The sequence below is a fragment of the Trichechus manatus genome, unplaced genomic scaffold (assembly GCF_000243295.1).
Source record: "Trichechus manatus latirostris isolate Lorelei unplaced genomic scaffold, TriManLat1.0 scaffold00076, whole genome shotgun sequence".
In the NCBI taxonomy this organism is placed as follows: Eukaryota; Metazoa; Chordata; class Mammalia; order Sirenia; family Trichechidae; genus Trichechus; species Trichechus manatus.
In genome coordinates this window covers 620,688-645,599 of record NW_004444012.1, presented here as the reverse complement: position 1 = coordinate 645,599, position 24,912 = coordinate 620,688, and the positions used below count along the sequence as shown (strand labels likewise).

At 39.9% G+C, this 24,912-nt stretch overlaps 1 protein-coding gene across 1 annotated transcript in view; it reads right to left on the bottom strand.

The window, feature by feature from the left end:
- Positions 1–21,640, bottom strand: part of AVEN (apoptosis and caspase activation inhibitor) — a gene marked incomplete at its 5' end in the record, with an annotated part of 144,440 nt that extends 122,800 nt beyond the window's left edge. The window contains one exon of the mRNA XM_023735092.1: positions 21,457–21,640. Coding sequence (XP_023590860.1) covers positions 21,457–21,640 — 184 coding nt within the window. The remainder of the gene's footprint in view (positions 1–21,456) is intronic.
- Positions 21,641–24,912: the final 3,272 nt, after the last annotated feature.

Here is a 24,912-nt window from a genome sequence, read left to right as displayed (position 1 = left end):
TTCAACAACATCTCAAAAAAAACAAACCTACTGCAGTTTGGAATAATCTACATTTTTTCCTCTTATTTTGGTGAAAAGTGAAGAATAAAAAATATTAGCTAATTTGCAAATGCATCCTGACTTTAGCATCTCATTAGTCACAATGAGTAGGGGGCTTTACGTCAGTACAGTGAAACCTGTCGGAGCTGGACCTCGACGGCACGGCGTTGTTTTCCGGGTCTGGCCAGTTTACTGCCTTTGGCAGGGTGCAATCTTACCACTTTTCCAGAGCTCTCTTTTAGTGGAAAATATTTGAGTTTTCCTCCTCTGACAGGTTGCCACCTTACACGGGTTCCGGCTTTCACAGATTTTACTGTACTTGATGATTTGGTTTATTTATGGGTGTTTTTCCTGGGTATTTACAGAATTAACAATTAAAGAGGCTTTGGACATTCTTGCAAAGTACTCAATGACTACTAATTGTTTCTCTAATTTAGAACGTGTTTTATGCACACACATCACCTCAGATTATAAAAGTAATATGATCATGTATTATTGGTTTCTTTCACATAAAGAGGTAAATCTCTGGCTAGCATATCCTTACAATGATGTCTATTTACTCCATCCTTAGATTGCACTCATTTTAAATCATTCAAAAGCTATAAAATTTTTGCTTAAATCATGAGAAAATAAAAACAGATACACAGGTTGAAATATGGTACAACCATTTACTGTCTTTGTTTACATGCCCATTAAAAACAATCATCTTGTCTGAGGTAACATGCCACATAATTTTGATATGGAAAATTAGAAATTAACCTAAAATTCATTTTCAAGCTTTAACACGTAACTTAAAGGCACTGGCAGTACATAACAAATTTAAATATACTAAACGAGGATTTACTTATATCTGTATTATAACTTTCCAATTTTTACTGACATTTTGAATCATTTGTTCAATATTATTGAACATTTTTTATTCCAGTATAATGGTAAAGTTTTTAAAGCTTAATTCAACAGGGTATTTCAACTTGCCAATTTATTTGTTCTTTATTATGGATAATTTTCTTTATACAGTGACCAAATTTGAATTAAGAATGATAGTTCAGTATGAAGATTCATCTCCTCTCCAGCTTTTTCCTGTGGAGAGAGAATAAGCTCTGGTTTGTGGCACCACAAACTGCGGGCTGGGGAAGTGGCTGTGATATCAAACAGATGATTATATCCTTTCAGCGTGAACTCGTAGCAAAAGCGATGTGAGCACGGTCATTTCCAGTCATGTCACAGAGACACTGAAGAGAGACATGACAGGAGCCGAGTTAGAGGAAGACCCTTGCACTGCATTTGTCACTTGTTCAGCGTCAACTGTTAGAGATAAAAGTACCATTTTACAGTTTACTTCACTGATAATCTGAAAGGGGGAGTAAACATCACATTAATTAAATTCGCAGATGATAATAAAATGGGAGTGAGGAAAACACCAGTCAGCAAGCAGGAAATAATGGAAGAGGAGCCTAGAGAACCAAGGGATGGTGCCAAATTTCCCCTTGATGCAAACAGAGATACTGATGCTATTCGGGGAATGGAGAGAAATTACCAATACACCCAAAACGGCAAAGACAACTTCCCGGAATGAGGAAGAGATTCCTGAATATAGATTATAAAGGATCCCAGGACGTAGCTCAGTGTGTGGTACATAAACTAGTATAGAACACCGGTGGGAGGGAGCAGCTAAGCACCTTTTTAAGAAAACATGAATTCGTAAAAGAAGAAAATGTCTTTAATAAGCTAAATTACTGTGTTCTATGAATGTCTCAACAAAATATCTGTAAAAAATAACACAAATAAGTTGGTAATTAAAGGGGTCAATAAAACAGACAAAAAAAAAAGCCCCTCTTACAAACACACAGCTATACAGACCGTCTCTCCTCTTTTTACAATCTTCGCATGCAGCTCTAGCTGCAAAGGATGAAGGAGAATAACCAGTCCTTTCCACATTTAACACAGGCACAGTTCATCTTGATTAGTGGCAGTATCCCAATTCCAAACATCAGTCATCTGTGACTCAACCTCCTAGACTCAGAGCCTATATAAAGTTTACATGTAAAAATCAATGACAACTCCATGCAGAACTCAATCCAAGCTGAAGTCCTGTTATCTACGGTTACAGTTTGCTTGAGATGACCGCGTGTCAGAGAATTCTTCAAGCATTTATCCAGTCCTGTGTACTACCACTAATTACTACCACTTTATTATTCAACAGTTGTTTGAAGATCCTGCCAGCCTCCATTTTTCACATGGTATTGGAGGTATTAGTGAAATAACTTTAAGAATTCAGACCAATCAGAAAATATTACCACTTTTAATGTCACACTGTAGTCATTTTCAGAATATTTTGGACTTCTTGTTTACTGATTATCAGTGTATAAATGCAACATTAAATAATGTGCTCTTTGAGTACCAAAAGTCAGAGACACTTTCTAGTTCAATTGTTCCAATAAAAATCCTTGGCTGTTGATAGAACTTTCTTGGCACATGCTGGCTGATGCATAATCTAAATCCATCAGGCTAAGTACATAACATGGTGCTACTCTAATATTTAGTCCATCATCAACTGCATATCTTCTTTGTGTTGCAAGGACATAGTACTGTGCATGCAGCAATTCCTGGGTAACCTGTGGTAATACCTACTGTCTTACTCATCTAGTGCTGCTGTAACAGAAATACCACAAGTGGATGGCTTTAACAAAGAGAAATATATTTCTTCACAGAAAGTAAGCTAGAAGTCCAAATTCAGGGCATCAGCTCCAGGGGAAGGCTTTCTCTCTCTGTCGGCCTTCTCATTAATCTTCCCCCAGACTAGGAGCTTCTCCGCACAGGGACCCTAGGTCCAAAGGACACGCTCTGCTCCCAGCACTGCTTTCTTGGTGGTATGAGGTCCCCAGGTCTCTCTGCTCTCTTCTCTTTTATATCTCAAGAGATTGCCTCAGGACACAATCCAATCCTGTAGATTGAGTTCTGCCTTACTAACACAACTGCCGTCCATCCTCTCTCATTAACACCATGGAGGCAGGATTTACAACATATAGGAAAATCACACAATCCCGGGAATCATGGCCCAGCCAAATAGACACACACATTTTTAGGGGGACATAAATCAATCCATGCCACCCACAGAGGAGTCTTTCATGCCTACAAACTTCCATAGCACTTTGATGATACCTCTATTAATAACATTTGGCTGGATTGCATTGAAAATCTACTTATATTCCTATTTTACCTGCTAAACTCTCCATTTTTCATGGATGAGGCTTTACAAGCAAGGACCACACCTCACTCAGTTGTCTATTCCCAAGGCAAACACCTGTAAACCCGGTGCTGTCGAGTCGATTCTGACTCATAGTGGCCCTAAAGGACAGAGCAGAACTGCCCCATAGGGTTTCCAAGGAGCAGCTGGTGGATTTGAACTGCCGACCTTTTGGTTAGCAGATGAGCTCTTAGCCACTGCACCACCAGGGCTCCTAAGGTAAGCACGGTACTGGTTAATCAATAGACATGTCTTTAAATGAAAGTGAAAATATATCCTAATACATTCTTAAGTACAATCTCATCAAATAATGATATAGTGAACCTAAAATACACCTGAGCTTCACTTCGCTGGTAATGGGCAAATAAGTCAACTACAGAAAAGCCTCAATGTAAGGAACTTTCTGGAGTAGTCATACTGAAACAATGCCTCTAAAGAGATCAGATCCGTTAAGGATATGAGACGACATCAGGAGATGTACAAATACAAGACAGAAAATACTATCCCTTATACTTCTGCTGTATTGGACATGCGGAAATCATACCTGCCATACCATACCGTGATCTAGAACTTCATCAATAGTCCACAAGGACCTAAATTGGCTTCGATATTAAAAAATGATTACAGGAGAATTTGGATAAGTATCTTGCAAAAGAAATGAAAAAGAGACTACAATCAGCTTTCTGCTTAAAGATGAGGGTGGAGAAAGTGACACACTTAAAGTCTTATGTTTAATCTATGCTTCCTCTTTCTACGTGAGGAATGAATCTACTCAAGTATCTCAGTCAAATCTCCTTTCCAAGTTTGAAGATCACAGCATGATCGAAACTCAAGTGTTGTTATCTGCCAAGACTATGCAATGATGGTGGTATCTTTAAAAGCAGGGACAAAGGCTAAACCCTCACCCTCTGTGACAGAAACTAAGGTAAGAAGAGCACTGAAGTAGGCCGGGCATCACTCTACAATTCATCTCCACGTGCGGTGAGTAGAGTCAACCAGCTGGTCTCTAGAGATATGGAGGATGTGCGGACAAGTCATTCATCATGCCCTGTAGGTATCTGTGGTTTGACGACGGGATGCACAACTCTGAACTTTCTGAGCTTTCGCATACCATCCATTTTTAGTAGTACATTCTTTCCAACAAGACCTTAGATAAAAGTCAAGATATAACGCATATAACGGCAGATCTGCCCTGGTTGGGCTGAGATAGAAAGTCTAAACTCCTGCTAGTTAGCAGGTCTCCTTCTCATTTCCTCTCTCCAATGCTCTCTTCTCCCAACATTTCTTAGAATATCTCTTCAGGTATATTTGTTGTAATTATTCTGCCATCCATTTTTAGTAGTACACTCTTTTAAACAAGACCTTAGATAAAAGTCAAGATATGACGCATATAAAGGCAGATCTGCCCTGGTTGGGCTAAGGCAGAAAGTCTAAATTCCAGCTAGTCAGCAGATCTCCTTCTCATTTCCTCTCTCCAGTGCTCTCCTCTCCCAACATTTCTTAGAATATCTCTTCAGGTATATTTGTTGTAATTATTCTGCCATCCAGAGGGATCCAAAATGGTATTCTTTTCCATTTTAATACATATTTTTGATTCAGTTTTTAAAAAAAAAACAACCTGCTGCCGTGGAGTCAGCTCCAACTCATGGCAACCCCAAGTGTTATACATTATAACTGAGCTCCTTAGGGTTTTCTTGGCTGTAACCTTTCTGGAAACAGACTGCCAGGCCTTTCTTCGGTAGCACTGTGGGGTGGGTTCAAACCACCTTTCGGTTAGCGGTGGAGTGCAAACCATCCATGCTACCCGGGGACCTTAGTACAGACACTGCCCGTCTTGGCTTCCCAGGGCTGCCATAACAAAAAGCCACAAAATGAGTGTCTTTAAAGAACAGGAATTTATTTTCTCACAGTGCTGAAGGCTAGAAGTCCAAATAAGGATGTTGGCCGTGTTGATTCCTCCTGAGGGCCTTGAGAGAGGACAGTTCCATGCCTCCCTCCTAGTTTCTAGTGGCTGCTGGCAATCCTTGGCGTTCCTTTGCTGCTTTGGATGTACCTGTCTTCCCCCTGTGTGTGACTCTCTCTGTTAGTTCTAAGACATCACTCAGATGGTATTCAGGTATTGTTGTTGTTAGGTGTCACCGAGTCAGTTTTGACTCATAGAGACCCTACGGACAACAGAAAGAAACACTGCCCAGTCCTGCGCCATCCTCACAATCGCTGCTATGCTTCAGCCCATTGTTGCAGCCACTGCGTCAATCCATCTTGTTGAGATTCTTCCTCTTTTTCGCTGACCCTCTACTTTACCAAGTATGATGTCCTTCTCCAGGGACTGATCCCTCCTGACAACATATCCAAAGTATGTGAGCACGTATTGTAAAGAAATATATTAGTTGCCTTTAGTTGGTTCCAAGGAGTCCTGGTGGCACAGTGGTTAAGCGCTCGACTGTTAACTGGAAGGTTGGCAGTTTGAACCCACCAGCTGCTCCAATGGAGAAGGATATGGCTGTTTGCTCCTGTAAGGATAACAGCTTTGGAAACCCTATGGGGCAGTTCTACTGTGTCCTATAGGGTCGCTATGAGTTGGAATCGAGTCGAGAGCAGTGGGTTTGGTTTTTAGCAATTTACTTGACTCTCTTTAAGAGTGAGACAGAGCTTAAGTATTTAAACCAGCCTACATATATATTTAAACAGGCTCCATATATAACTATTTTATATAGCAAGATATATTGGCTAAAATCAACTCTTTAAAAAAAGGAAATTATCAGCTTCCACCCAGAAAAAGAAAACGGTTAATTATAGGAAGACCTTGGTTATATAATAATTTATTCATTTCCATTTCTGTTTACTAAGGAATCGCACAGCTACTACTTCAAAATCTCAAGTAATTCTTATTTTGAGGCCTATCTCCCAATTGAACCACGTTTCTTTAACCCAAAGATAATTTTTTTTAATTTTTAAAATATGGTCTTATAATTTTATTTATTTTTTAATATTTTATTATGAATTATTTCAAACAGACAACCAACACCCACATGCCTACCACCCAGCTTTAACAAGTATCAGCTTTTGCTGTTCCCACAGCAGATGTTTTAAGGGCCCCTCCATAAATAGGTCTGGGGGAAAAAAACTCCAGCAGGCAATGCAATTTGTTCTATGATATCCATATATTAAAAGATGGCTAAAATTTATACATGTTCATTAAGCTTTTTGAGTATCATCTGAGAAGAACCTTCTGTAGCCATAATTATATAGCCTGTTCATTATAAATATTTTTAATATAAATAATAAAACAAAGGCAAAGAACTTAAAAAAAAAAAAAAAAAACTTTATTGCACCTTTTCTGCCTGAACTGCCCAGCTGAACTTTTGAAATGAAAGTCCCAGAAAACAGTCACGGGATAGTTTCTTTTTCCAAACCCTCTCTGCTCCCTCCGAGTCAGCCTCCTATGTGGTGACATCCGACAGAAGTAAAAGGAATCAATATTACAGTACCCCTTGGGAAGGAAACCAACCCTCAGAAGTGATATCTTTCTCTTTTTTATTTTTTTTTATTGTGCTTTAAATGAAAGTTTACAATTCAAGTCAGTTTCTCATACAAAACTTTATACACACACAATGCTATGTGACCCCAGTTGCTCTCCCTATACTGTGACAGCACACTCCTCCTTTCCACCCCAGATTTCCCATGACCATTCAACCAGCTCCTGACCCTCTCTGACTTCTCATCTCACCTCCGGACAAAAGCTGCCCATTTAGTCTCATGTACCTACTTGAGCTAAGAAGCACACTCTTCACGACTATCATTTTATGTCTTACAGTCCTGTCTAATCTTTGTCTGAAGAGTTGGCTTTGGGAATGGTTTTAGTTTTGGGCTAACAGAGAGTCCGGGGGCCTTGTCTTCCAGGGTCCCTCCAGTCTCAGTCAGACCATTAAGTCTGGTCTTTTTACTAGAATTTGAGTTCTGCACCCCACCTTTCTCCTGCTCCGTCAGGGACTCTCTGTTGTGTTCCCTGTCAGGGCGGTCATTGTGGTAGCCAGGCACCATCTAGTTCTTCTGCTCTCAGGCTGATCAGCAGTGATTTCTAATGGAGAAAACAGATACCTAAATTCGTGGTCACAAAGGCATGAACTTGTATAGCAAGGTTAACATCTCGTAAAGAAAAAAAGTATTTTTGGCTTGAGTCAGAAGGGGCCAGGAGAGATTGACAGTATCCATCTCATCAGTTTAACAACAGTGAGAAAATCTACTCATTGCCTTTTATGTACAAAATAAACAAAAACCACGACCATAGCTACATTTAAAGGTATCACAGAAGGCTGAGCTCCTTACAGTCAAACAAGGAAGCTTGACCTTCAGGAAGCAATTGAGAAAAAGCTCCAACACACTCACCTTAAATTGTCTCTCATCCACTGTGGGAGTCCCTGGCTGATACAAACGGTTAACCCTCTTAGCTGCTAACCAAAAGACGGGAGGTTCAAGGCCACCAGAAGTGCCTTGGAAGAAAGGCCTGGTAATCTACTGCCAAACAATCAGCCACTGAAAACTCTATGAAGCACAGTTCCACTATAACACGCATGAGGTTGCCAAGAGTCAGAGACAACGTGACGGTGACTGGGTTTTTCTCACATGCTGACCATAGAAAGATCATCTGATTCACGTTTCAACAAATGCTAAGGACGAGACAGATTCAAATAAATCCTCTTTTCCTCACTACCTCCTCCTGCTCTCCCCTTCCTTTATGTTCACAAGCAACATAAAAATCTGTGCTTCACAAGAAATTCCACTGTTTATACATTCACTTTAACAGGAAGCTACAACACCGTACTTAGATCCAGGTTGCCATCATCCAGCCCCACAGCCACACTGAGCACCACACAATTCATATATTCTCCTTCAAGGACACTCTGAAAGGCAGTATGACCAATGCCTGCTTTCCCTCTCTTCCATCCCTGTGTCTACGCCTGTGAAATTTTGAACCTTGCAATTCTTCAATAATTTCTACAAATGGGTAATCACATGTTCTGTAATACTCTAAGTTTCCAATATGATCGTGGGGTAAGCTAGTTCTCCCTGTTAAAACAGCCGTCTTAAGTGAGAAAGGACTATTTCAAAATGCACTGTTCCTATTTTAAACTACAGAAGAACTAGTCCAGAAACACTACGTATGGGTCAGAGCAGATGAAGAGAGAAAAGAAGTCCTCTCTGTGCAGACAGCAGTCTGAACAAAGCAGCGCTTGTGTGTTAGCAGTATTTCCTAAGCACCCTTTGAACATACTGCATGTGGTGGTGCTAGTCTATGGCACATCCTCTGGAAACAGAGGAGGTCTTTCACGAGGGTCAAAAAAAGAGAGAGAGAAAAAAGTATATTAAAAAATTAAACTGTACAAATCGATCCCTCAAGGGTTTGAGAAAAACAGAAAAGGGCTTTTCCTTTGCTGTGGTCCCCGCACCCGAGAAACATCAGTGGGCTATAAACCACAACAGGGGAGTCGGAGAGTCACACTCACTTCTCTGCTCCAGTCCTGAGTCTAACAAGAGAAAACACATACGAAAAGGTCAGGGGAAAGAGACGTGGCCATCGATGCCAGGCACGAGAGTAGAGGAAACAGAATAAGACAGGCAAGAGACACCAAGAGATGGGACCTATCAGCATATATAATGCTCCAGGTTTCTTTTTATCCTGTACGGACTTATTTAGGAAGCTCTACACACTTGGAAGCCCTAGTGGCACAGTGGTTAAGAGCTATGGCTGCTAACCAAAAGGGCAGCAGTTCGAATCCACCAGATGCTCCTTGGAAACCCTATGGGGCAGTTCTACTCTGTCCTATAGGGTTGCTATGAGTCAGAATCGACTCGACAGCAACCTGTTTGGTTTTTCGTTTGGTTATGTACTATAAGGTCACTATGAGTCAAAATCGACTCGATGGCCACGGGTAGGTGCATGTACTTGAGAATACTGGTTAAACCCCAAACTCTCTGGGCCTCAGCTTCCTCATTTGAAAAATGAAAAATCTGGACGAAATGATCCCCAAGATCTTTTTTCAGGGTAAACATTTATGATGCCCCGCAGAAGAATAAGGGAAAAGACACCAGTGGTTCTGTACTTACACCTTCGCTCTAATAAGCATCGTTTGGAGCCCTCTGTAGACTTAAGAGTACGTGCAGAGGAGCAACAGGGACCTCAAATAGTGAAGCAAAAACAGTGTATGTGGCTGTATATTTTTCCTAAGGAGCCCTAGTGGCGCAATCGTTAAGCACTCTACTGCTAACAGAATGGTCGGTGGTTTAAACCCACCAACTGTTCCGCAGGAGAAAAGACCTAGCAATCTCCTCCCATAAAGGAGAATGAAGAAAACCAAAGACACAGCTAAAATACTAGCCCAAAGGACTAAAGGACCACATGAACCAGAGATTCCACCAGCCTGAGACCAGAAGAACTAGATGGTGCCCAGCCACCACCACCAACCACCCCGACAGGGATAACAACAGAGTCCTGGACACAGCAGGAGAAAAACGTAGAGCAGAATTCAAATTCACATTAACAAGACCAGACTTACTGGTCTGAAAGAGACTGGAGGAACCCCAGACGGTATGGCCCCTGTACACTCTGCTAGCTCAGAAATGACACCATTCCTGAAGCCCACTTTCCAGACAAAGATTAGACAGGCTTATAAAACAAAAAATTCAACACGTGAGGAATGTGCTTCTTGGGTTCAATCAAATATACAAGACCAAATGGGCAGCTCCTGTCCGGAAGCAGGATGCGAAGGCCGGAAGGGACAAGACCAATGGACACAGGGAACCCACAGTGGAAAGGGGGAGCATGCTGTCTCATTGTGGGGGTTGTAACCAATGTCCCAAAACAATATGTGTATAAATTTTTGAATGAGAAATTAACTTGAGCTATAAACTTTCACTTAAAGCACAGTTTAAAAAAAAAAAAAAAGATTACAGCCTAAGAAACCCTATGAAGCAGTTCTACTCTGTCATATAGGGTCACTGTGAGTCGGAATCGACTCAACACACACATCAACAACAGCATGCTTTTCTTACATCGACTGCTGGTTATCAGAACAGAAAGAGATTCCAGATAGGTACTGGGACAAACTATCCAGCTAAACGCTAACTCGCTCTAGACACAAATTCATCATCATCATAGGTTCCTAACTCCTCATTCTCTAGCTCCAAAAAGAGGATCAACTCACTTTTTCACTGTGGTTTTGAATTGTAAAGAAAAAATAAATAAATAAAAACAATGATAACAGGGGAGATGATGTAATATGTTCTGGCTGAATCAGTACTGTTTTTTAAAACTATCCCATAGTAAACTAGCGTGGTTCATAGCAACCAAGTAGAGCTGAAGATACATTATTTTCAGGTTCCATCAGGAGAGCCAAACTCTTATTTAGAAATTATACTGTATAGCTGACAGACATACACACTCCCACACAGACTCAGTTAATAATATCTTCTGTTAGCACCATATCTTCCATGTACCAGTGCGCTGGGAAATGTGTGAACATGCCAAGACCTCACTGAGACAGTCTGCTCTAAAAGGATTTCACTTTCCCTACTGTTTTACTTACATACGGGTATTCTAGTACAGTCCCACACACGAACGCTCCAAATGTACTGCCTCCCAAGCAATGCTCCCTTAAGTTTCTCCCACTGTAGGCTGATGACCCGGCTACAAACCTATGAATATTAAACACACACGTCCAGGTTTCCTGGGAGAGGTACCTGAGAGCAGGCAAAGCGTAAACAAGTACGTAAAAGCCTTGGGCGTTGTAACAGGTAATCAGGGGCCTAAGGAGAACAAAAGGAGCCCTGGTGGTGCACTGGGTAAAGTGCTCGGCTGCAAACCAAAAGGTTGGTGGTTCAAACCCGCCAGCAGCTCCGTGGGAGAAAGATGTGGCAGTCTTCTTCCATAAAGATTTACAGCCTTGGAAATCCTATGGGGCAGTTCTACTCTGTCCTATAGGGTCACTATGAGTCAGAGGCAATGGGTTTGGCAATGGGTTTGGGTTTTTTTTTAAAGAGAAGAAGGGAGGTGTCACTGAGAAAGAAGAGGCCGGAGGCCTGAAGATAAATGTGCCCCACAACTTGGCCCATTTATCGTTACCTATTCACCGAGAGTGCCCAAAAGTATACGATGCTTCAAGTGAAGGTATAGGCAGTCACGTACCTTAACTGGTTCCCAAATCCCACTTACACCATACGCAAGTTAAACCATCAAGAACAGTATGAAAGTTACTAACTCACAATACCATTCTGACTTCAATATAAGGTTAAAAAAATACAGCTCTCATATAGCTAAATTTAACCTACCCTAAAAATAATTACCACTAGAGCACTCAGTTAAAACTGAAAAAGAACCAACCTGGAATTCAGAAACACTCTGCAGTAAGTACTCTCTCACTTCACAAAACAGGTCATGGTCATCTAGTTGCAAAAACGCCCAGTGGTCTACTGATGTTATCCTGAGTTTACGTATGATCTGCAATCCACAACCTTCTCCACGACCCCTCCAAACCCTAGGCAGCAACCCCTCTTGATTTTGTTCCTTGAACTAATTTTCTTTCAGAATTGTGGGGAGAGGTCTACATAAGAAACCCAAGAAGCAGGGCAATAATTGTTAAGAATAGTGATGCCTTATCAACTTTCCAAAAAATATGAAGCAGATGAATTTCATTTAACTTTCAGAATTCATAACACATAATTATCATTTTGCTTGAGTTAAATAATTATCCTCAGTCAAGAAAAACTAATTTCCATATTGAGGTTCTGAGAACCTCTTTTCATAATATTACAAGTCAGACAGTTAAAATAAATCCACATTCTGTTTTCTAGATTTTTCAGTGCAAATGATGCAAACAGCAATAGCAAGGTTTTCATTGTCATCACCAGATCAAAACACATCAAACTATCCAACAAAAGCAATTTTTTAAAAGTAGCCAAAAGCTTTTTTTCCACAGTTACTACAAACGGAAAAAAACAAAACAAACAAACGGGGAAAAAAAACCATAACTGTTCTCCCGAACAATGAAATGACTCATTTTCTGCACAATGTACCTAAAAGCCTATTGTGCACAGCCAACTATATGCAAACTGCAGAAGCCAATAACACGATAGAAAGAATAAAGGATTTGAAATCAGACTGACAGGAATTCAGTTCATCACGGACTAGTTATATGACATTAGGCAAGTCACTTAACTTCTTTAAGCTTAATTTCCCTCGTCTGTAAAATGGTCTAATACTGACCTTGCAGGGCTATTACAAAGTTTAAATAAAGTAATATACATAAAGTACCAAGTACCCAGCCAGGTGGCCTATAAATAACAGCACTCTGGGCCGGCCACATTAACCTGTGATTTTACTTTTCTCAATATCCCCTTACCCTGTTTGCAAACTAGCAAGTTAACCTGTTACTGCTTCATGGATGCTGGAAGAAGACATGAGACTCCTGGGTCAGAGACAAAGGACTTTACAACTTAATGGCAAAACCAGCAGCCAAAGCTTCATGTTCATTTGCATTGGTTCCCCATACCCCCTCAGTCCCATGGCGTAATGCAAAGAGGCTATGATGGGTGCCTGCACATGCAGTGGGTTACCTTACAGGAGAGGAAAACTAAGCTTGGGGGAGGCACTGCTTTTACATTAAGCAGAAGCAAGCCTGGGGACCTGCTACCTCATTCCTCACAGTTGCTTGCTTCGAACACAACCATTGGATATGGCTTGGGTAAAGAGTGGTCAGGACCTTGAATTCTTGGCATATCTGGCAAGAATGTGCAGGAAGGCTCACAACCATGACGGACTGTCTCTCCCAATAATATTCTTAAAGGCAGGGAGTGTGTTTTAGCCATTTCTGGACTAAGCATGATACATGACACACTGCAGACACTCCCTTAATGTTTGCTGAATGAATGACTATGAGGTAGAAATTCAGAGTTTGAATCCAAAGTCTACTACTCCCAATTTTGTGACCTTGTACATAGTCAATTTCTTTAAGCCTCATTCTCTTAACTTCTAAGATATACTCAATGATAAATTTTCAGCAAATGTTCAATGAAAGCATTATCTCTAAGGACTCTTTTAGCTCTAGAACAGAAAGGTTCTATGATTCTTTGAACAGTAGAATGCTAGAAAACCCAGATGCTTAAGCCTCTCTCTGACAGATCGGACTTACATATCATCCCTACCATAAAGGCAGAAATTCAAGACTACAAACTTAGAATTCTACTAAATTAATTTCAGTTATCCAAGGCTATTTGTGATAACTTCATATTTTCCTATAAATTTTTATAAAGATTAAACTCTTTATGAACACAAGGTAGGATACTATATTATAACCACAGAATTCTAAAGGTAAATACTAAAACAATATAAATTATCTTCTTAGCTAGCATGTAAAACACAAAAAAAGCAATTAAACTTTCTAAAACATCATGATTTTAAAAGACCAGAAGTACCATTATAAAAGATTAAACATTTTCCTTCCTGTGCAATACAGAGGACACTATATTTAAGGATAATAGTTAATGCCCAAGAAGCTCTCTATCAGGTAGGTGCTTTTCACAAGTGCCAAGTACACACAGATTTAATTTTCCAAGAGGACTCACCACAGATTATGAAAAGCAATATGTTGATAACCTCAGTATTCTTTTGGAAATGTACATCACTACATACCGTCATTAAATACATAAAGCATTACATATTGATATTTCATTACATCACTTCCATTCTTGGGTAACTGAAAATACTGGGACCTGCATAATATTCTCATAACAAATCATCTGAGGGTCTTCTTTCCATTCCACTTCAGCTATGTCAATGCCACTAAAATATACTACGCTGTATCCTTGTTGGTGGTGTTGCTGTTAGCTGCCACTGAGTTGGCTCCTGACTCATGGCGACCCCATGTACAACAAAAGGCAACGCTGCCCGGTCCTGCACCATCTCCATGATCAGTTGGGGATCTGACTGTTGTGATCCGTAAGGTTTTCATTTGCTGATTTTCGGAAGTAGATCGCCAGGCTTTCCTTCTCAATTTGTCTTCATCTGGAAGCTCTCTGCAAACCTGTTCAGCATCACAGCAACATGCAAGTCTCCACTGAGAGATGAGTGGTGGCTGTGCTTAAGGTTCATTGGCCAGGAATGGAACCCAGTTCTCTACGCATAGACAACTATACTGATCAAACTGTAATCCAATCATTTCATTTGTATTTGTTCCACTTAAAATAAACAGAGCCGACAGACTTGCAAATAAAAGACCTTCCCCACGTTTGTCTTTAATATTGCTCCAGCGCATTCTGCTCACACTATAAACAGTTTCCTGACTCTGCTTATCTGTGACATCTTGAAAGGAACAGACACTGCATATGGCATGAGTTCAGTGACTCACTATTTGAAAAAAGAAGTGAGGAGGAGGGCAGAAAAAATTGCTTATAAGACCTAACTTTTTATTCCTGAAGGTTAGTGTGAGTATGGTATTATCTTTAAAGCTCATGAAACAGAATTTAGAACTGCAAGAATACTGTTCAAAAAGAAAAACGTAAGACATGATTATCTGAGTCTTACAGAGAGTCCTACAAAGACATCAGAAGACTTCCAACACTACCAGAAAAAGCCTGACTTCAAACAAATCATTTCCCTTCTCATACCTTATAAAAATGAGCAGGCCACTGCCCAGGACCAGAACTTCAAACATAATGGATAGCACCCCATGGGTAGCACAAGGTGAGGGGTGCTAAAAAGGACTGCTTTTCCTGCCTTTCAAGAAACATCCCCCACAGTTACTGTGATAACTGAGATTCCACCACTACCACCCCATTTTTAAAGACCTTTTTTCCTTCTAAAGAGAGACATGTAAAAATCGAAGAATGGATAATACATATATACAATGTAAAGAATAATTATTAAACAAACATAAGCACCATCATCCATTTCCAGAAAGAGAAGGCCAGCACACCACACAAGTCCCTCCACCACCACACACCATGTGCTCCTCCTCAGTCACAACCCCTCCTCTCCTCACTCGAGCTGACCACAATCCTGGTTTTTGTAATAATCCTTTCCTTGACTTCCATGTTATCACCTACACCTGCATCTCTAAATAACACAGTTTACTTTTTCCTGTGTATGAATTTTACACAAATAGACTCATAGTGAGGTATTTTGTGTATGTGCACTGTTTCTTTTACTCCCCATTATGTCTGAGAGATTCATCCACTTATTTACGTGTTCATTCCACTGTTCATGGACATGTGAGTTGCTTCCATTCAAGGCTCTTCTGAACAATACTGCTATGAACATTCATGCACACGTCCCCTAGTGCATATGCACTAGAATTTCTATACAGTATCTTCCAAGTGTGGAAGTGCTGGATCTTTAAGTTTAATGAAAAATGACAAATTATCTTCCAAAGTGAACAGACCAACATACACATACACCAACTATGTGTGAGAGCAGAAATCCACTCTTTAAATACAGTCTTCAAAAATTCACTGTTACAACAGAGATCCTAGTAGGAGAATAACAATATGTTAAGCCAGATATGAGGTATATTCTTACCAAAAAGTCTGTTTTCAAAATGACATTTGAGAATTGGACCAGAGATATATGCACAGCACAGTATTTTTGGAGGAAAAAATAATGTATAATGAATGACCCAAAGTATAGAGCCTTTGTCTGAGCAACCAAGTCTGGATAACACACCACGGTGATAACACTGCCTGTCCTTCAGGGCACATGACAGACGCTGAGATGGGGTAGGGGAAAGATGACCAGCAACAGGTGTGAAACTTGGGGGGAAAGGGGAAAAAACTTCACCTATTTGTATGACTCCACCTAAGACCACCAACTTTTAAATACTAAGACACTCAGAACAACAACAGTAGCTACTCAATAAATGGACTCAACAATTAGTGATACTATACCCAGGAAGAAATTTTAATTTCTCAGAAAAAAGAAGATATATAAATTCTGTTGGCAACCACTGCTATGTCTAGCATTAGAGGAAAAAAGAGATCAGTAGACTTTATTTGACTTTACTGAATACAGACAATTAAGCTTCTATCAACAGAAAACTTCAGATAAATACTAAATCTAGGTACCACGGTTCCATGTGAAGCAGAACTAAAATCCCTGATGAATCTGAGATAAGACGCTGACTTCATCAAATCAAGCACTGTTACTTCTTTCTATTCTTGATTTTCCCACAGGGGGGAAAATGGTATCACCTAATACCAGGCATAAATATGGTAGAATAAAATTTAAATTCAGATCTATTTGACTTGGAGGCCCGTGCTCTTTATACGAAACCACACTACCAAAAGACAGACTATCACACCAGAAGCCGAACTTCAACAACCAGTATAAAAAATAAAAATTTTCATTGTTGATAAATTATTTCTAATTTTGGTTAATTTGGTACTTAGTAAATGATTTAGACACTAATAGAGAAAAACAGAAAACAGAATCAAGAAGGTGACATATTTTTTAGAAAACTGAAACATAAAGTGAATTATCCAGCTGACTCCACCAATCCAAAATGGTGTAAGAGGATACAGCAACCAGTGAAATTCAACACACTTCAGAAAACAAAGCAACATTCAAACTTACAGGAGAGAATATAGAAGAACATCTTTGTGATCTTGGGGGAAGAACAGATTTCTCAAACAAGACATAAAACAGCATAAATCATAAAATTAAAAAGTGATAAATTCAATTACACTAAAATTTTAAACTATGCGCTAAAAGTGACCTCATACTGAATGACGATTAGCTGCAAACACAAACAACAAAAGTATCAAGAATACATAAAGAACATCTACAAGCTAATCAAGAAGCAAGCAAGCCAAATGTTCAAAGAATGTGAGCGGTCAGTTCACAGAGAAGAAAGAACAAAAACAAACATAAAGAGAGATTCAACCTCAATAGTAACTAAAAACCAAACAAACCCGTTGCGATTGAAGTCGATTCTGACTCATAGCGGCCCTACAGGACAGAGCAGAACTGCCCCCATAGGGGTTCCAAGGAGCAGCTGGTGGATTCAAACTGCTGACCTTTTGGTTAGCAGCCTGGGCTCTTAACCACTGTACCACCAGGGCTAATAGTAACTAAAGAAACACAATTAAAACCTCCAATAACCTGGTCCCTCCACCCTACCTCAGAGAAGTCACTCCCATGGTTAGTGAAAAGGTGGTCAGATCATCAACCTTGCCCTGGAGAAATCTATAGTCGGTTCATCCCACCACCTTTTCATTGCCCCTCACCTCTCTCATATCTCACTTCCCTGCTTACTCAGCTAAAATTCTAGCTCAGTCATTATAATCTTCCTTTCCTATCTCTCATTTCGTTGCATTTTTTTGGTTAAACTATAATCATGATTAAATCCAACTCTGCATCCTTCTATGCCTGTACCCACATAGGTGAATATGAATGGGTGGAAAATACACTTGTTCTCACTTTAAATTCACGAACACTAAGTGGGACCCTATTACTACCCAGCAACCATACCATATTTTCCTATTTCATTCATTCTCTCACTCCCTAGACAACGATTTCTTATCTTCTACTTTCTCCTCACACTTCCAATTCCTCCTCCCTCATCCTCATTCACAACTTTCTTATATCACTGTTATGGACTAAATCGTGTCCCCCCAAAATGTGTATCAACTTGGCTAGGCCATGATTCCCAGTATTGTGTGATTGTCTACCATTTTGTCATCTGATGCGATTTTCCTGTGTGTTGTAAACCCTATCTTTATGATGTACATGAGGCAGGATTAGAGGCAGTTATGTTAATGAGGCAGGACTCAATCTACAGGATTAGGTTGTATCTGGAGTCACTCTCTTTTGAGATATAAAAGAGAGAATCAAGTAGAGAGGACAGGACCTCCTACCACCAAGAAAGAAGAGCCAGGAGTGCACACATCCTTTGGACCTGGGGTCCCTGCACTAAGAACCTCCTAGACCAGGGGAAGATTGATGAGAAGGACCTTTCCTCAGAGCTGACAGAGAGAAAAAGCCTTCCCCTAGAGCAGGCGCCCTAAATTTGGACTTCTAGCCTCCTAAACTGTGAGAGAATAAACTTCTCTTTGTTAAAGCCATCCACTTGTCGTATTTCTGTTACAGCAGCACTTGATAACTAAGACAATCACTAAGAAAATAGAAGTAACAAGAAAAGAACTTTCTCAAGTGATCATCACCACTTCTACCCACCTACCTATATCTATGCCCATATATTCTGCCTTTTCTCCCATTAGAGCTGAGAAACTGTCCAAGCCCCTAGCAATGGGCAATTCCTCCACCTGCACATTAGATCCCATCACCTCATGTCTACCACAGAACACAGATCCAGCAATTTTCACTCCTCCCTAGTTATTTTTGCCCTCTATCGAACATTCGGTTATTTCTCCTATCTTAAAATGTTCTTGACCCATTTCCCCCACTAACCCATTATTCTCCTTTCTTTTATAGCATAACTCCTTAAAATTAAGAGATATTTATACTTGCTGTCTCAAATGTCTCTCCTCCCATGTTCTTTCTTAAATCCAAGAAAAAAATTATCCCACCACTCCACCAAAACAGCTCTTCTGAAGCTGACGAGGACCCTCATTTGTTAAATTCCATAGTCAGTATTTGGTTGTCATCAGCCGCATCTGACACAGTAGGTTACACCTTCTTCCTTGAAACACTGACGACCTCGCTCTCTCCCGGTTTTTCTGTCTCTCGTGCTCCGTCCCCTTTGCCAGTTTCTTCCCGTCTCCTTAACCCCTGATCGCAGTGGTGCCTAGGGATCAGTATTTTCTAGCTGTTGTCACTCTCTTGGTCATCTCCTATAGTCCCGTGACTTTAAATATCATCTCTAGAGACAACCAGACAGCAGCTAACAACAACAACACAGACTGACATCACCCAAATGTATGTATCTCCAGCCCCGCCCTCTCTCCTGAACGCCAGATGCCTTTATCCAACAGCCTACTCTACACATCTCCAGTCAGATGTTGTGCCGGGTCTCTTTCATTTCATTCACACTTCTCCATCCTGCTGTGTCCGAGGAGGTTGGTCTATATGGTTACAGCAACAGGCTTTCCTTGCCTCTGGCTTCCAGTAGGTTAGGCTTATGGGAAGCCCTGGCAGGAAATTGGAGGGAAAAGAATGTAAGACCAGAATATGTATCCCTCTGTCTCTCTCCCTGTGGCATCATCTTCGCTGGCTATGTCCCTTGACCAAAGATGATTTATCCTCTCAAGGTAACCGTATCTACGTGAATCTTTCCTTCAGCATTCCAGTAACTAGGGGTGGTAATAACTCTGCTGTTACTTGCCTTCCTGATATTGTACTATTCCTGTGATCCTACTCATGCTTTTTTAAAATAGTTCCTTTGTTAAAGTTTCCTTTTAATTATATTGAGCGTAACATCTATTTCCTACATGTACCCTCATCAATACAGATACCTAACTGGCATCTCGATTTTAACAAGTCCAAAACAGAGTTCTTCCTATACAGTTTTATCCAGGTCAGTTAATGATAAACCCCTTTCTCAGCCGTTCAGGCCAAAAATTTGGCATCGTTCTTATACATCTTCTTATCTCACACCTCACACTCCCAAGTCCTCTCTGCCCTTCCTCAAATAGATACAGAACCCAATTATGTTTTACCACCTCTACTGTTACCCATGATTTGCCAAAATGCAGGTAATAAGAGAGAAATACTCACTGAACTGGCCAAATCATTTAGGGTTGTCAGTGCCTGGACAATCAGTGAGTGAATGTCATCAGCAAACCTATACCTAAAACGGTTATGCTATGTGCTCCGTACATTATCATGATACCAGATTGAACCTTGGTCTGCTGACACACAATCTAATATTCTCCCCATTTACCTCTTCCTTTCCTGCTCAGAAAGGTTTACTCTATAAAGTTATGAGATAACTCATCACTTTATGACTCTTAGTCGGGTACAGGGATTCAAAAATACAGGCAAATGAGGCAGAAGAAAGGTAAAACTCAAATGCAGCATAAAAGTGGGGGGAAGCGGAGTTCAAAACAAACTGTCTGAAAAGTTAATTTGATTTTATTTCTCTATTCCTCACATCTTCATCCTTTAATTTCTTTAACCTGGCCATAAAACCATTGTTCTTATTGAGGTTCACGTGTAGTTGCAAGAAATAATACAGAGAAGATCTCTTGTACCCTCTGCCCAGTTTCCCCAATAACACTTTGCAAAACTACAGTATAATAACACAAGGAGAATATTGATATACCGACATTGACACAGTCCACCAAACGTACTCAGATTTCCACAATTTTACTTGAGCTCACTTACGTACGTGTGTGTGTTAACTTCTACAGAATATTATCACTTGTGTAGGTTTGTGTATTCATCGCTATAGTCAAGATACTGAATAGTTCCAACAATACAAGGGTCCCTCATTTATAATCATACGCACCTGCTTCCCCCCACACCTGGCAACCATGAATCCCTCTTCCATCCATCCTTTAAGTTCTTACGTCACACTCGAGTCGTACACCCAGGCTACTCCATTGTTCCCTATTACTGCTCTCCAGCTTCACCCAGCTCCACCTCACGTAAGATGTGGTCAATCTTAGACAACAACCAGCCAGGGGAGGAATGGGTTTTTCACCGTATTGCTAGAGAAGGCTGAGTCCCAAAAACAAAAACGAAAACTTACGGTACTCAGCTACATACAGCTCTAACGTGCACATCCACTAATACGCACATTCTCGGCTACAAAAAAAAAGGCAAAAAAAGAACATACATACTCTAGAAACTCTGTAAAGCTTCGTATCGGCTTAAGAACTGATTCCTCTGAAATCACAAGAGCACCTACTTCTGTTTCTCGGATTACCTAATTCCGAGTGGCATGGTTCAGCATTTTCCATGTATATACCGTTTTTTATCCATCTAAACAGGAAGACCCTAGTCATTCTACATCAACACTCGGAAATCCTGATTTCAACTTTAAAAAATTTCATTTTTCCCTTGCAGCCCATTAGAAACATTGTCCTTTACTTGGATTTAAAATCCAAAGACCAAAGGATGGATTGCTAGTTATAAAAATACAATTTAAAGAGCAACATAAATAAAAACTGTATGCAATTTTCACAGCACTAAGCAGTATACATCCAACTGGAATTCATACCTGCAGAGCTAAGGAGGACGCTGAAATCTGTCCCCCTCTGGGATTCTCCACTTTCATTATCCGCCTCTTTTTCCGTATCTTGATATCGATCCCAGTTAGAGACAATCTTTCTTCTAGAATAACTGCCCTGCTCATCATTCTCTCCTTCACACGTTTCCGCATCACTGTCATCTCCAATCTGCAATCATTGGGAGAAATCAGTAAGCAGGTGGTGTAAATCTTGACCTTAGCAGCCTTAGCAATAAAACAAAACAAAATAACTGGGGGAAAAAAGTACACAGGTACCATAAAAAAGAGCAAACTGATAGACCAAGCTGTCTGAAGACATCATACAAAATTTCAAATGCACTACACCAGAGTGTTCTTTCCATGTAAATTCATCATCGAGCATTGAAAAGGAATTCTGGCAAGTTACCGCCTAAAAATTTGTGTAACATCTCTAACATCTATCCCAATATATCCGATTTTAATAGTTGTTTCATCTAGCTGAAATCAAGACTGAAACAGACTTAAATTCAAAAGACTTTGTGATGGAAATAAACTCCCCTTTTCAATTTACAGATTTCAGAAACACATCCCACATATATGTTTTATAAACTTTAAATGAGAGACCTGCTTAGACGCATTCTAGAGAACAGTCCTGGTCCCGAGCTCTAAAGAGTTAAGAGAGCACACAGGAAAAAATGCAGATTGTGAGAAATTCTAGAAGACAAACGGCCCAATTTCTTATATAAATTGCCAGGGGGAAAACTGGTGAGGGAGGGAGGAGAAACCTACAGATTAAAAGAGTTTAAGGAAAACATGTTGTGTGCCCTGGAATCTATTTCGACTCATAGTGACCCCATGTGACAGAACAGAACTGCTCCATGTGGTTTTCTAGGCTGAATCTTCACCCAAGGAGCTGCTGGAGGGTTCAAACTACCAAGGGAAAGCACAACCAATTACAATGTAGGGAACTTCTCTGCACCCTGATTAAAACGTTCTAACTAGAGAAAAATAACCACTTTTGAAACAATGGGGGAAAAGTGAACTATGACCATATTATTTGACTGTATTAAGGAAATACTGTTATTTTTATTTATTTACTGTTTGGTGTGATACTGGTTATATGATTTTTTTTTAACATTCTTATCTTTTAGAAATAAATACTGAACTATTTATGGATGGAAAGATATGACATCTGGGATTTCCTTCAAAGTAATAGGTGGTGAGGAATGGTGGATAGAGATGAAACAAGATTTGACATAACTGAAAACCACTGATGAGTACATGGAAATTCATTATATTATCCCCTCTACTTTTGTCTAAATTTGAAATTCTCTGTAATAAAAAGTTAAATTTTAAAAATGACAGATACATGCTGAATCTAAAGACAGGGTTCAAAGAAGTATCACGAAGGTTAGGACATTCTGAGCCAGAAAAAATTAGTGAAATGTATTAAAACGACCCATCTGTACAGGATGAGTTATTATGGACTTTACTTTTTTTTAAAATAAGCTTTTATTAACACAAAAACAAAACACGCACATTGTAGTAAATAAATAATACTTCCCCTTGTCACCCAGAGAGTACCACTACCAACACTTTCGTGTACATACTTCCAGAGCTTTTTCTGTGTGTGTGTATACGTGTAAGTATATATGTGTGTGTATATATTTAATACACACATATATATATAAATATAATCTATCGGTTTGTCGTACTGTGGTGATTTGTGTGTTGTTGTGATGCTGGAAGTTATGCCACTGGTATTTCAAATACCAGCAGGGTCATCTATAGTAGACAAGTTTCAGCAGAACTTCCAGACTAAGACAGACTAGGAAGAAGGACCTGAAAAAACTGACCAGTGAAAACCTTATGAATAGCAGCAGAACACTGTCTGATATAGTGCTGGTAGACGAGCCCCTCAGGTTGGACGGCACTCAGAACACAACAGGGAAGAGCTGCCACCTCAAAGTAGAGTCGATCTTAATGATGTGGATGGAGTAAAGCTTCTGAGACCTTCATTGCTGATGTGGCATGACTCAAAACAAGAAGAAACAGCTGCAAACATGTATTAATAATCAGAACATGGAATGTACGCAGTATGAATCTTGGAAAATTGGAAGTCATCAAAAATAAAATGGAATGCATGAAGATCAATATCCTAGGCATTAGCGAGCTGAAATCGACTGGTATTGGCCATTTTGAATCAGACAATCATATCATCTACTATGCCAGGAACGCCAAATTGAAGAGAAATGGCATTGCATTCATAGTCAAAAAGAACATTTCAAGATCCATTCTGAAGTACAACACTGTCAGTGATAGGATAATATCCGTATGGCTACAAGGAAGATCAGTTAATACGAATATTATTCAAATTTATGCATCAACCACTAAGGCCAAAGATGAAGAAATTGAAGATTTTTACCAATTTCTACAGTCTGAAATTGGTCAAACACGCAGTCAAGATGCACTGAAAATTACTGGTGATTGGAATGCAAAAGTTGGAAGCAAAGAAGAAGGATTTGTAGTTGGAAAATAGGGCCTTGGTGATAGAAATGACGCCGGAGATCACATGAAAGAATTTTTCAAGACAAACAACTTCTTCATTGCAAATAGCTTTTTTCAACAACATAAACGACGACTATACACGTGGACCTCGCTGGATGGAAAACACAGGAATCAGATGGACTACACCTGTGGAAAGAGGCGATGGAGAAGCTCAATATCATCAGTCAGAACAAGGCCAGGGGCTGACTGCAAAACAGACCATCAAGTGCTCATATGCAAGTTCAAACTGAAGTTGAAGAAAATTAAAACAAGTCCACAACAGCCAAAGTACAAATCTGAGTATATCTCACCTGAATTTAGAGACCATCTCAAGAATAGATTTGACACTAATGACCAAAGACTAGATGAGTTGTGGAATGACATCAAGGACATCATACATGAAGAAACCAAAAGGTCATTAAAAAGATAGGAAAGAAAGAAAAGACCAAAACGAATATCAGAAAAGACTCTGAAAGTTGCTCTTGAATGTACCATAGCTAAAGTGAAAGGAAGAAATGATGAAGTAAAAGAGCTGAACAGAAGATTTCAAAGGGCAGCTTGAAAAGACAAAGTATTATAATGAAATATACAAAGACCTAGAGTTAGAAAACCAAAAGGGAAGAACATGCTGGACATTTCTCACGCTGAAAGAACTGAAGAAAAAATTCAAGCCTCAAGTTGCAATATTGAAGGACTCTATGGGCAAAATACTGAATGATGCAGGAAGCATCAAAAGAAGATGGAAGGAATACACAGTCACAGAACCAAAAAGAGATGGTTGACGTTCAACCATTTCAGGAGGTAGCATATGATCAAGAACCGATGGTATTAAAGAAATCCAAGCTTCACTGAAGGCACTGGCGAAAAACAAGGCTCCAGGAATTGACGGAATACCAACTGAGATGCTCAACAAATGGATGC